General features: G+C 38.6%; 2 protein-coding genes across 8 annotated transcripts in view; both read left to right on the top strand.

Moving 5' to 3' along the window:
- Window positions 1–3,706, top strand: part of CGNL1 (cingulin like 1) — an 83,294-nt gene extending 79,588 nt beyond the window's left edge. For 5 of the 7 annotated variants that reach the window (XM_075764035.1, XM_075764032.1, XM_075764037.1 and 2 more), the window contains exon 19: window positions 89–3,706. In XM_075764035.1, the coding sequence (XP_075620150.1) occupies window positions 89–227 (139 nt within the window). In that variant the 3' untranslated portion in view covers window positions 228–3,706. The remainder of the gene's footprint in view (window positions 1–88) is intronic. The other 2 variants (XM_075764036.1, XM_075764034.1) reach the window with 1 other exon arrangement.
- A 3,485-nt stretch (window positions 3,707–7,191) lies between these two features.
- The window catches only part of MYZAP (myocardial zonula adherens protein), a 77,389-nt gene continuing 71,346 nt past the window's right edge, over window positions 7,192–13,234 (top strand). Inside the window, exon 1 of the mRNA XM_075764056.1 lies at window positions 7,192–8,016. Coding sequence (XP_075620171.1) covers window positions 7,789–8,016 — 228 coding nt within the window. The 5' untranslated portion in view covers window positions 7,192–7,788. The remainder of the gene's footprint in view (window positions 8,017–13,234) is intronic.

The raw sequence follows: 13,234 nt of genomic DNA, 5'->3' as shown, positions 1-13,234 counted from the left end.
AACATCCTTAATGTCAATTAAGCTTTGCATAAGTGTTCTGCATGTAGATGTGCAGTTTTAATAGCGAAGATGTGTATTTTTGTTTACGCAGACTGAAGAAGTCACCAAGTAAAGTGTTGGCTGATTCTGATGATGACGACGATGATGATTTCAGCACAGATGGTGATAGTCTCTGTGAAGTACCTTCAGGAAATAACTTTTCAAAAGATGATGACACAAAAATCTAAATAAGTATTGGATCTGTGATTCCTTGAAAGTACTGGAACAATAACATAAATTACCAAGAAACTGGATATTCTGGAAGCCAAATGACATAAAGGGGTTTAAGAGTTGGGAATATAATGTTTCCATCCATACTGTGCCATTTTCTTATCTAGATCTCCACTGTTTATAGAAAACAAGATTGCATTATAAAACAGCTATAAAACACGGATATATATACATATATCTGCTACTGAAAACACGGGGATAATGTTTCACATTGGAAATGTGATTTTGCTAAAATTCTGTTTAAGTAAAAAGCCATTTGAAAGTAATTCAAATTCAGTTTGTAGTTATTAAAAGCTTTTCCCTAAAATTAAGGAAACCACAGAAGATTATTTAATAATTGTAAGTAGGGGGAAATTATGTATAAAATGTAAATATTTTAAACCTGATCTTTTTATTGATTACTTCAGTACTATTTTGTAAAGTTTCAAATACTATATAAATCAGTTTCATATGTAAAGTACTTAAATTTATACTGAATACTGTATTTGGGTTTTAACTAAGAAGGAAACAAATTAATACATTTTGTGCAGAGCAGATTCACAGTTCCTGAGCCAGGAAGTACATTCCCATTTTAAAACCAGTGCAAGTTTTATTGTATGTATTCTGTATATTAGAGATCAAATGTTAATCCTGCCTGTTGACTTTAAAAGGACCATCACATCTGCATGATGAGTGAAGGCTTGCCTACAGCTTTCCTGTAAACTTCGTTTGGGAAGCTTTCTGTTCTAGAAGGGAAGGATGAGAATAAGGTCAGTTATTACTCGGCATTTTTCCTTTCCTGAAACAGACTCCATACTGCCAGAGGCAGAATATTATTGGCCTGCTGGTTTGAGGGCATCAGGACAGGCCTATCTTAAAGTCTCTAAGGAGTCGCCCTCATTCCAGTAACGTTACTTGTGGTCTTTGAATTAAGTACATGCATAAATCTGTTCATTAATTGATTCAAAAATTTTATGCACCTGGCAACAGGAAACAAAAGCATGCAATCTGATTTTTTTTTCTAAGCAGTTCTTGAGCATCTGTTTGTGATATATTGCAGTGTATGGTCGTATATGCAGATACTTATTTCAATATCTGCCTTTTGGGTGATCTATATTCAACAACATTTGCAGGAAATTTAAAAGAAGAAAAAAAAAAGCATTACAAATCTTATTTTAAAAGCATTTTCCATCTATGGCTACAAATATTTTTTGCCATTTATGTTACACCAGACCATTTTTGGTCCTGTGCAAATCTAGAATTCTAAGGAAAGGGCGCTACTACATAATTTTGTTAATAAACCATAGCTAAGTCCTGTCTAATTATTAGTATTTCTCCCCAGTTACAGGTTAATGAGCACTTATTTGTTGAATGGACCAAGTCAAAAGTGTAAGGTAATTGTAAAAAATGCTTTAAACTGAAGTTGCTGGGAGTTTCCATTACTCCCGCAGAGGCATCTACTGAAGAGAACAAATTTAGCAGCTCTGAAAGTGAGGCTGATAGACTTGGTTAAGACAAAAGTCCTGACAATGGTGGTATCCATTTTTATATGATTATATGAAACTCCTGCCTGCAGGATCTGAAATATAGTCATGCATAGCAGATTGCAGACTCTTTTGCCATGTTAACTAGAACATGCCCTTTAACTAGATTTTGATGGTTTGAGATATATGGGAAATAATATGAATGGAATAGTTGTAATACTCTGTCTTTGAATCTTGTGTATATTTTCAAGTAGCATACATCATATTTTTTTGCAGTACTAGCTTTCCTATTTTGACAATGTAGAAACAATCTTTCCTCCAAGCAGATCTGCACTGTACTGTACTGACAATCATCATATAACCTGCTGTGACTTATTTTTTTGTTGTTTCATTTGCATGTTTATGTAGGCTTCACTTTAAACAACTGATTCCAATCTCCAGTATTCTGTCCTAATGTTCATATATTACTATAATTTCAAAGCACTGGAAGAAAAATCACTTAATAGTGCATCTACCTCCAGTTACACTAAACTGTAAAAGAAAAATTCACTTAAAATAAACAGTCAGTCATCTCTTTCATTTCTACTTTGTATGTGCACATAGCTTGATATGACAATTGAATTTCATACGGAAGATGCATGTGTTTGAAATATAACAAGAAAATAATTATCTGGGAAGTACTGATGCTGTAAACAAGTTTCTGCATTTTCTTCTTTTTGAATAGCTTCTTTCTTTGTAACTTGTAAAGTAGGTGGCAGGTGTAATATCTAGCAGACTCCTTTTCTCATTTGAACTTTTATTATAAGTTAGAAGGGGGGAGATGCATTGTTGCGGACTCCTAGTGGGAGAGGTCCTGCTTATTAGACCCCCTTCCCACCTGTGTCATCATAAAAACTGATCTTCAGTTTGCTCATCTAGAATTGGGAATGGCATTTCCTCTTTAGACTTCTCAGATTATATGACTAAAATCAAAGAAAATCTTAAAATGTTGAAGAGGTATTTCAACTCATTCACGAAACAGTCGATAGGTCTGTTTCTTGATACATGCCAGTTGTGGTGAAGGGTCTAGCTCTTGATTGCCACAAACATTTATAATGGTTTAAGGACATCTGATTTGTTCGCTCCATCTCGTGGCAGTTTTTGATCAAAACTCATTTTAAAGTGTAGTTTAGAGAAATTTTCCTGGTATTTCTATGTAATCTATTTTTAAATTAATTTCAGAAGAAGCTCTTGACCCATAAAAGCAAGGGGGAGAATATGTTAAGAAGCATGGTTGTGAAACTTTTAGTCCCTAGAAGTTTGTACAAACATCAGAGTTTCTGGTGTATTAGAGACATGGCTTGAATTCTGAGCTGTAGAAACCTTCAGTTTTCTTCAACAATACCATAATATCTCATAAACAAACAGACCCAAGCTAAATCACTTTTGATATAAGCCTAACCTGATGACTTACACTGAGAGAGAATCATCCGCTATATAAGTAATCTGTGATGAACAATGAACTTTTTGTCCTCTCTGGAATTAATGGCCTTTCATATCCCACTGAGATTTTGACCATTTTTATGTGGTGAGAGATTTTCTATAAAAACAGTATTCCTTCCCATTAAAATTCTATTCTGCCTAAATATACATCTTCAAACAGCTGTGTAAGATTAATATTGCCATATTCAATTCCTGACAAGTTGTGCCTTAAGAGGACTTATATGGTCATTTATAATTCCTGGTTTTGAGAATCAAATTCAAGTTCTATTTTGAGCATTTTCACGAATCTGTTACAGTCTGGCAGATCCTCTTCTTTTTCTGAGCCTACATTTGTAGATAGATGAATGCAAGTTAACTTCTACAGGAGGGTGTTGATGGTTTAGGTCCCTAACATTTGGCAGGTGCTCCAAGATCTTTCAGTGGCAATTGCCATACAATGTAAAACATGTAAATGTAAAACAAGCAAATAAAATCCTCCTGTCCTCCATAGACTCCTCACTTACTGTCCAAGTAATAAAATTAAGGACATGTGTCACATATAATGGATTTTAATGCCCTTGAGTTTGGAAGGTATCTCTTTTCATAAAAGCATTAAAGTCTTTTGGACATCGTATCTCTTTTTAGGGCATGGAGAAAGAAAAAAGAAAAGTTTTCTTGCTATCCCCTGTACCTGCTTCCCTGCACTACGCTTTATTTAAGGAAAACCCTATACTGTGCAAATAGACTTTCTTAGTTCAGCATTGTCAGTTGCTTTTTACTGTTCAATCACCAGGCAGGTTTCCCCCCACAATGTAGTCTCTTGGTGATGGGACTGTAACTTGTTGATTAATCTGTGTATTCCTCTGATCTATCCTTACTCTTTTCAACTTAATTCTTTCCTTTTTCTGATTAAATGATCTGTTCTGATATATAGCTGATTTTCTAAACTATTCCAGAAGCCATGTGCATGCCTCGATTTTTTTACAGACCAGCTGTGTGCTTTGCTGAGTGAGCTACACAGTGCAATAGCTTCAGCTTTTAGGCCTTTTCTGGATCATGCAACATATTTCAGTAATTAAATGTTGATGCTTTTAGCTTACTGGACATGTTTCAGCTGCTTAATTTCTACCAACTGCAGTTTTCAATTAACATTCAGCAAAATCTTTGAACATTTTGCAAAAAGTAACATTCTTTAGAGTTTGCTGGGATTTATAACACATTTAATTTGTTCTTTTTAGCATAAGGTGCAGATTATGTCACATATTTAATCCTCTAACCCTACTATGTTATAGTGGGGGAAATTTTGTTGTTATTTCAAAATTTATTCGTGAGCACTGGGCTATTGAGAAAAAGGTATAAAAATTAATAGAAAGGCTTTTTTGTATTATAGGGTTTTCTTTTAACATGTAAGAAAGGAAAGACTTAAGAAGATGAGTAAAGTTCAACAGACAAGGTCAAGTGCAGTAATGAATTGGGCTCATCTACCTCAGTAGAAGCGTGAGAGCCCTTTAATGGTTAGTACCAGTGAACCTCATGTGGGATCAGCAGAGACCATGCTTAATGTAAGAGGGAAAATTTGATCTTTTCTCCACTTCTAATAACAATTTGCTCTTTTATTCAGATCCCAAAGCTTCATGCCATTAGCAGAAGAACAGGCAATAAAAAAATTTTACTTAAATTCTGAGCACAGGTGGATGATGAAGGTTTAAGTTCTCCAAGTTGCCAATAGGAAAACTGTAAGAATTATGTGAGTGCAGAGAAGGGACTGATTACAGGTAACTTGAGTTTTTCTATGCTTTCTGTGTACTTCTGCTTCTTCAGCAGAATGGGCTTTCTGAACAATGCTTTATATATTAGGTTACAAAGCTATTTTCACTAGTTTCAAGCAGTCTTTACTTTCTTTGTATGCAGTCTGGCTGGGATGAAACCTACCAATGGCATAATGTGAAGTAAGGCAGAAAATATAGACAGTAAGAAAGAACAACGCAGGATTCAGTTCTCATTAATTTGATTTTGATCTTCCCTTCACTCCTCCTAAAGAGCTTGGCACTGAATGTTGCTTACACCATCTTAAATCTACAGATACCTAACTTGGGCTGGGATGGATGTAAGATTTTATTTCCAGGGAAAGACTGTAAAGGCTCAAGATCAGGATGGTAGGGAGCACGTTGAAATAGCACTAGGAAATGCTATTTCCTCTATGCGTTTGCAGCAAAGATTCTCAAGAGAGTCCAGCTGAGACAAATGATAGTGCTGGAAAAGGAGCAGCATATGTTTCTGATATTTCTGTAGATGTACTCTTAATGGAGACTGATTAGCTGCATACCCCTGCACAACACGGGTAGTTCTGTTTTGCAGAAATGCTTTCAGCATTTTCAAACCTTGGATACCCAAGTGCCTGCCAGTATCAGAAGCATCTATTTTTGTGTGACTCACATTATATCTTACTTTTTTCCTAGAAAGAAATCATGTGTGTATTTCTTGGTTTCCCCTTGGATTTGCCTTTTTGTCAAATAGGTATTTACTTCTGTGGGGGTTTTTTGTGACAGGAAAAGAAAACATTGCTGCTTTTGGAGTGGAAGGAGAGATAAGACTGTTTGGGACTTGTCCCTGGGAAAACTTAGTCTGTGCCAGAAATGAAATTTACTTTTCTAGGAAGCAGTTTCACTGTGCATAGGAGAGCTGAGCTGTTTGACTAAAAGTTCACCTCTCACACCCACAGAGCTGGCTGTTATCAGCCCAGCCTGGCCTTTATTTTCGTGGGAGTTAAGGACTGAGATTTGGAACTTGACTCAGCTGAGGCTGCCAGCATGTGATTTCTGTACTACAAATGAGATTGAGATTGGTATACTTTTAATTTTGTTCTTCAAGTCTTTTTGTTAAAGTGCAGCAAATACTGTTTAAGAAAAAAGGACTCATTGGGTATTTGTGACTAGAGCATGTGAGAGCAAATACACATGCACACACATACACAGTGAAGGCAGAGAGACATGGCTGTGCATTGCTGCAAGTGCTGTATCAGCTGATTTGGTTGCCTGCCTGAAAACATAATCCTGACTTTAAAACTGATACACAAATTCAGTGGCTACAGTCACACTGTGGTTGCTGTAAATCCTTCCTATTTTCTTCTATATCTGCTGTGTAGAAGACTTTTTGACAGAGTCCCAACAAGCTTTTTAATTTGTGTTTTAAATGCTATACCAAAAGGAAAACAAAGGAAGCTGAACCATCCAGAGAAGACAGGGTGGTCTAATAGTTGGAAGTAGAGCACTGGGAACCAGGAGGATTCTGGTTTCTAATCCATTTGAGCTGCTGCTTCAGTCCTTGACCTCCTCATGCTTTTGTCAACATGCCTAGAAAATGAAGCACAAAACTAGACCTTGAAAACTTGATTCTGTGTCTGCGTTGAAACTTCCTCGATAAAAATGTTAGGAGGAAATGCCAAGGATCCGATTTTTCAGTGTCAATCTGATTTTTCAGCACATGTGCTTTCTGTGCTGTGTTTAGCGCTTTGTCCTGCAGTCTGCAATGTGCTGCAATGCTTTCCAAGTGGGGAGCTGTTTTACCTGCCACACATCTGAGATTGAAGGTCTTGTGCTGGCTCTGCAGTAACCAGCAGGCTCTATGGAGTGTCTTTGCTGCAGAATGACAGCCTTAAGTCTAGATTTCCTTGCTTTATGGGGAGTTTCAATTTTTTTTTTCTTCAACTAATAAAATGGTTTATTGTGTAACAGGTAGAATGGCTATGAAAAGAGGGAAGGAAAAAATAAAGTAAATCCAATAAAACTATGTAAAAGCTGTAACATCATCCAGCCAAAGAAAGGAAGCTTCCTGATTGGGGCTATGTTTGCTTTAAACACAGCTCACTGTGCCTTGCTATTTCAGTACACATTGTGTGTGTTACCCAGCTATTTTAAAGATGAGACCAAATTCACAATTCAGATCAAAATGTCTCACCCAACTGTGAACTTCTTAAGCATTACTAAGAGTGACAATGGAAGACTATGGTTTGTATGGTGCTGTACGTGATACCGCATAAGGATAAATATTTGTCAGGATGTCCAAGGGCAGTCTGAGCCTCCTATAGAGCTCAAGAGAATCCATCTCTTCAGTTTGCCTGGCATCCTTTGGCTAGGAAACTTTTTCAGATGGACTGAATTCAATAAGCATTGCGGGATAAGCAGAGAAGAGAGAAGAATGAGTAAGAAATAGGGCCACTTACAGCTGCTACCTGTATGAGGGGAAAGGAATCTTTGTAGGTGTGCACACAATAAGTGTCCAGCATGCATGTACTACACTGGTGCTATTGATAGGGAGTGGGGATGGCAGAAGGAAAACTGCAGTCTACTTAATCAACCTCCTTTCCTTTTCTGCCCTTATTGCTGTTGCTGGCTCCTTGACTGAGAAAATGAGCTATAGTAGCATTGGGAAACCCCTGTTCAGTAAGCTAGAGTCCTTCATATTCTCTGCAGGAAAAAGGTAGCTGTAAGTTCATATGTACATGAGAAACCAACTTAAAATGCTTACAAACTCAACTATTTGTTTTTAAAAGGAAACAGGTTCCATTTAAAGACATGTGTATGTCAACAAGTGTATGTTTGCAATAGGTCCCATGAAAGTATTTTTTCAAAGACAAAACTGGATTGCGCTTCTCAGCTGTGGTTCTTCCTTCATCAGTGAGAAGTGCAGACACTCTATTGGAAGACCCAATGCATGGCATTCGATGCACCAGGGCAGAGAGGAAGCGAGGAGTCCTGACCACCAGATGTTTGGGAAACATAGAATTAACATTAGCTTATTCACAGCAAACACCGTTTCCCAGGTGCTAACAGAAAGTCTGGCTGTTTGATAGGTGGCTGTTGGGACATTTTTGCTTTTTTCAGCGAGTTTGGCGGGAGGGTGTGGGGGGGTGGGTGGGTTTTTGTTTGTTTGGGGTTTTTTTTGTCACGGGGGGAAAAAAAAAACCCCAAACAAAAAACCCCTTGAGCCTGGGGAGGTTTCTCTCCTGGTTGTGTTCTCTAGGTATTTGGGTCTTCTCTGTCTTGTGGGTGAAATCTTGACTACATGTATGGGATTTTATTTTACTTACATTCTTAGCTTACATTGTGTCCACAAGTAAAGTGAGGGGCAGGTAGTATCTGCAGCCTGCTGTGGTGACGTTGCCAGGCTGGTAGTACAGAAAATGTCATGAGGCACTGTGGCCATGACATTAAACACCTATCTTTCAGCTTATTTGAGCAAAATAATGAGCTTTTTGTACTCGTGCAATTACCACTTACCTAGCCTCTTGTTGCAATGTGTTTGTATTCACCTGGAGGGCTTTTACTATAAAACTTCATAATGCTGTTTGCAGGAAGGGCAGGTGCTTATGACTCAAAGTGGGATGACGCAAGCCTCGGGAGCCTGTGTATAAACTGCAGCATCCATAGATGTCAATGTGCGATCAAATGAATGACACTAGCAGTTGCATCTGAAGGGCAACTGGATGGCAGGAGGCAGGAGGGAATTGAATACCTGGAAACTCAGTGGGGCAGGGAGTCTGCCTAAATTGGCTCTATACGATGTTAAGCTTACCACCAGTGCACAGGATGAGTAACTACTGAATAGAGTGGATCTCCACACTGATTAGACCTGTACCTCCTATGCCTGCCAAGCGCAGAGCATCAGATATCAGGTAATTGAGCTTTGATTCTACAAACTTTCATAAGTCTTGTCATTTTAGCTTTTCTTCTCAAGAATGTAAAGATACCAACCAGCCACAGACCATACTGGTGATACCCACTGCACAAACTGCAGTTACACTTTCCTGAAGCATACATGCAGTGACATGCTGCTGACCGCAAACGTGAGTGTGCACGGCTGGCAGAGACCAGCTGCAAGGCCATTTGAGGATGCTCTACAACTGAGTGCAGAAAATCAGATAAAAGCAACATGTTTTAACTTTGATTGGCACTTTATCTAGGCAGTGCAATTGTTCTCATCACCTTTATAATTTTTACGAATTTAGAAGTAATATGGAGGGAAAAGGGGAGATTGATACCCATTAACTTTGCTGTTCCTCTGAAACTTTCCTGTGCTTAGCAGAGCTTGACATTTCTGGCTCTTAAAAAAAAAAACCAAACAACGCAAAAACCAAACAAAAACCCACAAAAAGGAAAAGCTGGTGAAAGTTTTCAGGAGAGAGAAGGACTATTTTTCTACTGAAAACGTTTTAAAGTCTTAAACGTGGGAACTGCAGTCCTGACTAAGATGCCTCAGAGAAGTCCTTCTTATCCCCAAAGGTGCCCAGGGGAGCGCGCCCCATGGGTGGCAGCAGAGAGCAGGCGATGCCGGTGGTGACAGCCGGGGGGGGGTGCGGTGTGTAGGTGCCCCTGCCTTCGGCTGTAAAGTCTTCCTCCAAATGTGAGTCTTAATCCCGTTTTGCAGGTATGTTTTAATACATTGTGAATTGTGTTTAATGATGCAATGCCCGCTGCATACCATGACTGTATGCATTTTGCCAAAATACAGGGGGTTTTGCAAATAGCACACATATCCATGAAGCTGGTGGCCACTTCCCATGCAGGTGATAAACTGCCCAGTGGCACTGCTGCCTTATTTTGTTGCTGGCATCCTTCAATATAATAAGGATGGCAAAATTAATCCCTCTGCGCTGCTAAGCAGCCAGAGAGTCCTGCTGTGGCTGTCATTGCAACTGAGGTATTGCACCCTCCCTGTTGGCTTGTGTTAATTATGCCCTAATAGTGCATCTTTTGTCTTGTTTTCCCAGGCAGCAACTGGTGTGGAGCCAATTGTGATGCTCCCTCTACAAAGAGGTTTCATGTACAAACCAACCTCAAAGACAGATTGACAAGCTAAAGAGTATCTTGAAGCTTTGGAATCTTGAGATCGAGCTCCTGCCAGAGCATAAGTTTCTTGTGAGATGCGGGAAATTATTTAATCCTCCTTGGATATCAATTCTCCAGCAATGAAATACAATACAGAACAGCCAGGTTGCCATTCAAGAAGTAGTCTGTACAGAAAATTACCTGCTGCTCAACAAAGATCCTTTTCGGTATAGAACCACAGTCAAAAAAGCATTCAAGATGTTAAGGTGCATGAAGCGACTAATGTGAGCAGAAGGGGTATGGTGCTTTCCTGTAAAAGTGCTGCTGCTGTAAGAAGTACTCAGAAACTATAGCATGACTAAGAGGACTGAAAATGGAGTGATCAAGAGTCTGGAGAAATTGATTTGTGAAGGACATAAAGAGCATAGATAACCTCTACTGTTTTGTAACACTGTAACAAGGAAACAAGCACCAGAACAGAGCAAGGGGAATCAAAATTGGTACTTTTTTTACAGCATGATTAGACAACGCTGGTGCTGATGGTGATAATTTAGCAAGAAACAAAAGTTCACAGCTGGTAAGAATACCTATTATTCATGAAAATGTGTCAGCAGGAGTTACTAAACCTGTAGTTCAGGAAGTAAGCCAGTTTCTAATGATTAGAAATCCAAGGAGATATTTGGAGGGAGTGGGAGGATAATTAATATCTATCTCCTCTGAAGTTCTTGCATATCTTTCTGAAACAGGAAATCCTGACAACTGACAGACAAGATAGCAGCTCTGATGCAGTCTGGGCATTTGTACTACTCTGCATAATACTGAGTGATGATCTGGGAGGCAATATGAGATAGTTTGTGACTATGGCTGGACTATGACTTGACAGAAAGAATTTATCGGAAACCAGGTTGTCTTTTGCCTCAACATTTTAATGTATTCTCAAACAAATTGTTTTCAATGCAGCTTTAGACTTAACATTTCACCTAACTTCAGGCACTGACCTAGGAAGACATCAGCAGTGTAAGAAAAGTATAAGCAGGTATGTTCATGCTTTCATTAGGGGACTGGAGTGTTTACATTTCTTGTTGTGATCTTTCTCAGTAGTCTCCCCCCCCCCCCTTTTTTTTTAATCTGACTTGATAAGATCCTAGTATCTCTCTCTTTCACTGAAAGCATGATCTGCTTGATGTTTGCTTACTGGAATATGGGTGAACACCAGTGGCCAGCCCAGTTGCAAAGATACTGTTTGTGACATGCAGAATATGGTATCTGCAGACTAGTGAGTTTTGAGCAGTCACCATTTCACAATGGGGACCTTAAGAGTTCCTCCACTTTTCCAGAATTCACACAGGACAGAATGAACTGTGGTAAAATGCATGTGGTTTATTTACTGGTGGCCTACACTAGCCATGTCATCAGGAATCTGTAAAATTTTATAGGTTAACAAGACCACAATTTCTACTTGAACAGGTTCCCCACTTTGTATCACCGAGCTCTGTACAAAATCATGCTGTTCTAGCCCAAAGGAAACCTCAAAATTTCTACACAGGGAAAACTTTTTGGAAGGTTTTACATGAAAATGATCAGATGTTATTTACCAAAAGACGGCTAAAAATTCAGCCAAAGTAATTATAAGTGTCTGGAACATGTGTGGTTACAGAAACAGTGGAATTCATGTTATATCGACATAACAGGGTAAGTCAGTGAATTATAACCTTTGTGTTGCTCTTGCAAAGTGATTGCTGATACCCAAACATGCTAACTTCAAGGTAGCCAAGGAATCTGACCTCTCTACTGCAGCTATTTCTGGTACTGTCAGACAAAGAGCAATCTAACCACAGGCTGAAAACTTTCCAGAGAATTTGATGGGATCTGTGGAAACTACACCAAACACATGCGGTATTAATAGAAAATTAATAAACAACATCAGCTACAAAAGGTTAAAAACTGAAGAAATTGTATAGGTTCTGTAGATGGCAGAAACAAGCAAAAGACATTTGAACTATGCCAGCTATTTTGGTAATACAGAAACAGATTCCAAATAATCTTAAAGCTAATGCACTCAAGAAATTTGTGGACGTGGGCCAGTAGCAAGCATGCAGAAAACCTCCACCTTATTTCAGGTATCCTTAATGCTGGTGATCATCTGTATATATGTGTGTGTGGTTGTCCTGCATTGCAAAAATCCAACACAGACATACGGAAATTTATGTCAGGTTCCCATCAGGGTCAAAACTTCAGCCAAATACCCAAATATGTTTCAACTCTTTTTTTTTTTTTTTTTTCTAGATCCTTTCATTGCCATCAGAGAATGACCTCTACACTGAAATTATTCCAAATCTGAGTGTGAGATCTTGTTTATGGTTACAGCGGATTTATGCAGAAAAGGCATTAAACAGGAAGATTTGGCCGACCGGGTAGGACCCAGAAAGTGTTCTAGATATACTTCTCTTCCATTGCAATTTATGCCCACATTGGCCACTGTCCCTTGCATAAGCCAAGGAAAGGAAAACAATGTTCTATTGAGAAATCTGCTTCCACATTGTCTCCCTAAGGACAGGGACAGAAATGCTCAGCAGGAATACAATTCTGGAGGGCACTTCAATGATTTTTGTCCAATGTTTAACTCTGTTGGATCTTTTTGTCTAAGTATTTTCTCTCTCTTGTTAATTCATCAAAACACTAAATGTATATTAACAGAGGAGAACTCCAAAATTCATAGATTCCATAACTCTAGTCTTATGAGAAGTGGGAAATGTACCAAAACTCCTCCTTAAGAGCTTGCTAGCCCGTCTGCTGTCAGAGTATTTTGGTGTAGTTTTCATTCTAATGCTTTAGCGAAAGTACACTGTGTATCATAGGACAGTGGATTTAAGATTTCTAAACTGTTTGTAACTCCCCCAAATGGTTTACTCAAATAAAACAAGCTAGAAAATGAACAACCGTCAGGTGCTTTGAAGGTATCCAGTGCATGCTATTAATGTATTAATATATTATAGACTCTGTGCAACATCTGTAGAAATTACTGGAAATTTTGCTATGGATTTTAGAGGGAGGAGGATTGGGCTTTGTGTTACTATATTAATCCTCTGGTAAATATTTCTCTAGAAGGTAGGAATATAGAAATATCCAGAGGCAGAGTGACGTTCTAACATCCTGTTTTCAACAGTGGCCAATTCCCGGGGCCCCACAGGAAGGCAAATCCCCCCTCCTTTC

The sequence above is a fragment of the Balearica regulorum genome, chromosome 12 (genome assembly GCF_011004875.1).
Source record: "Balearica regulorum gibbericeps isolate bBalReg1 chromosome 12, bBalReg1.pri, whole genome shotgun sequence".
NCBI classification, from domain to species: domain Eukaryota; kingdom Metazoa; phylum Chordata; class Aves; order Gruiformes; family Gruidae; genus Balearica; species Balearica regulorum.
This window is presented reverse-complemented; position numbering and strand designations above follow the sequence as displayed.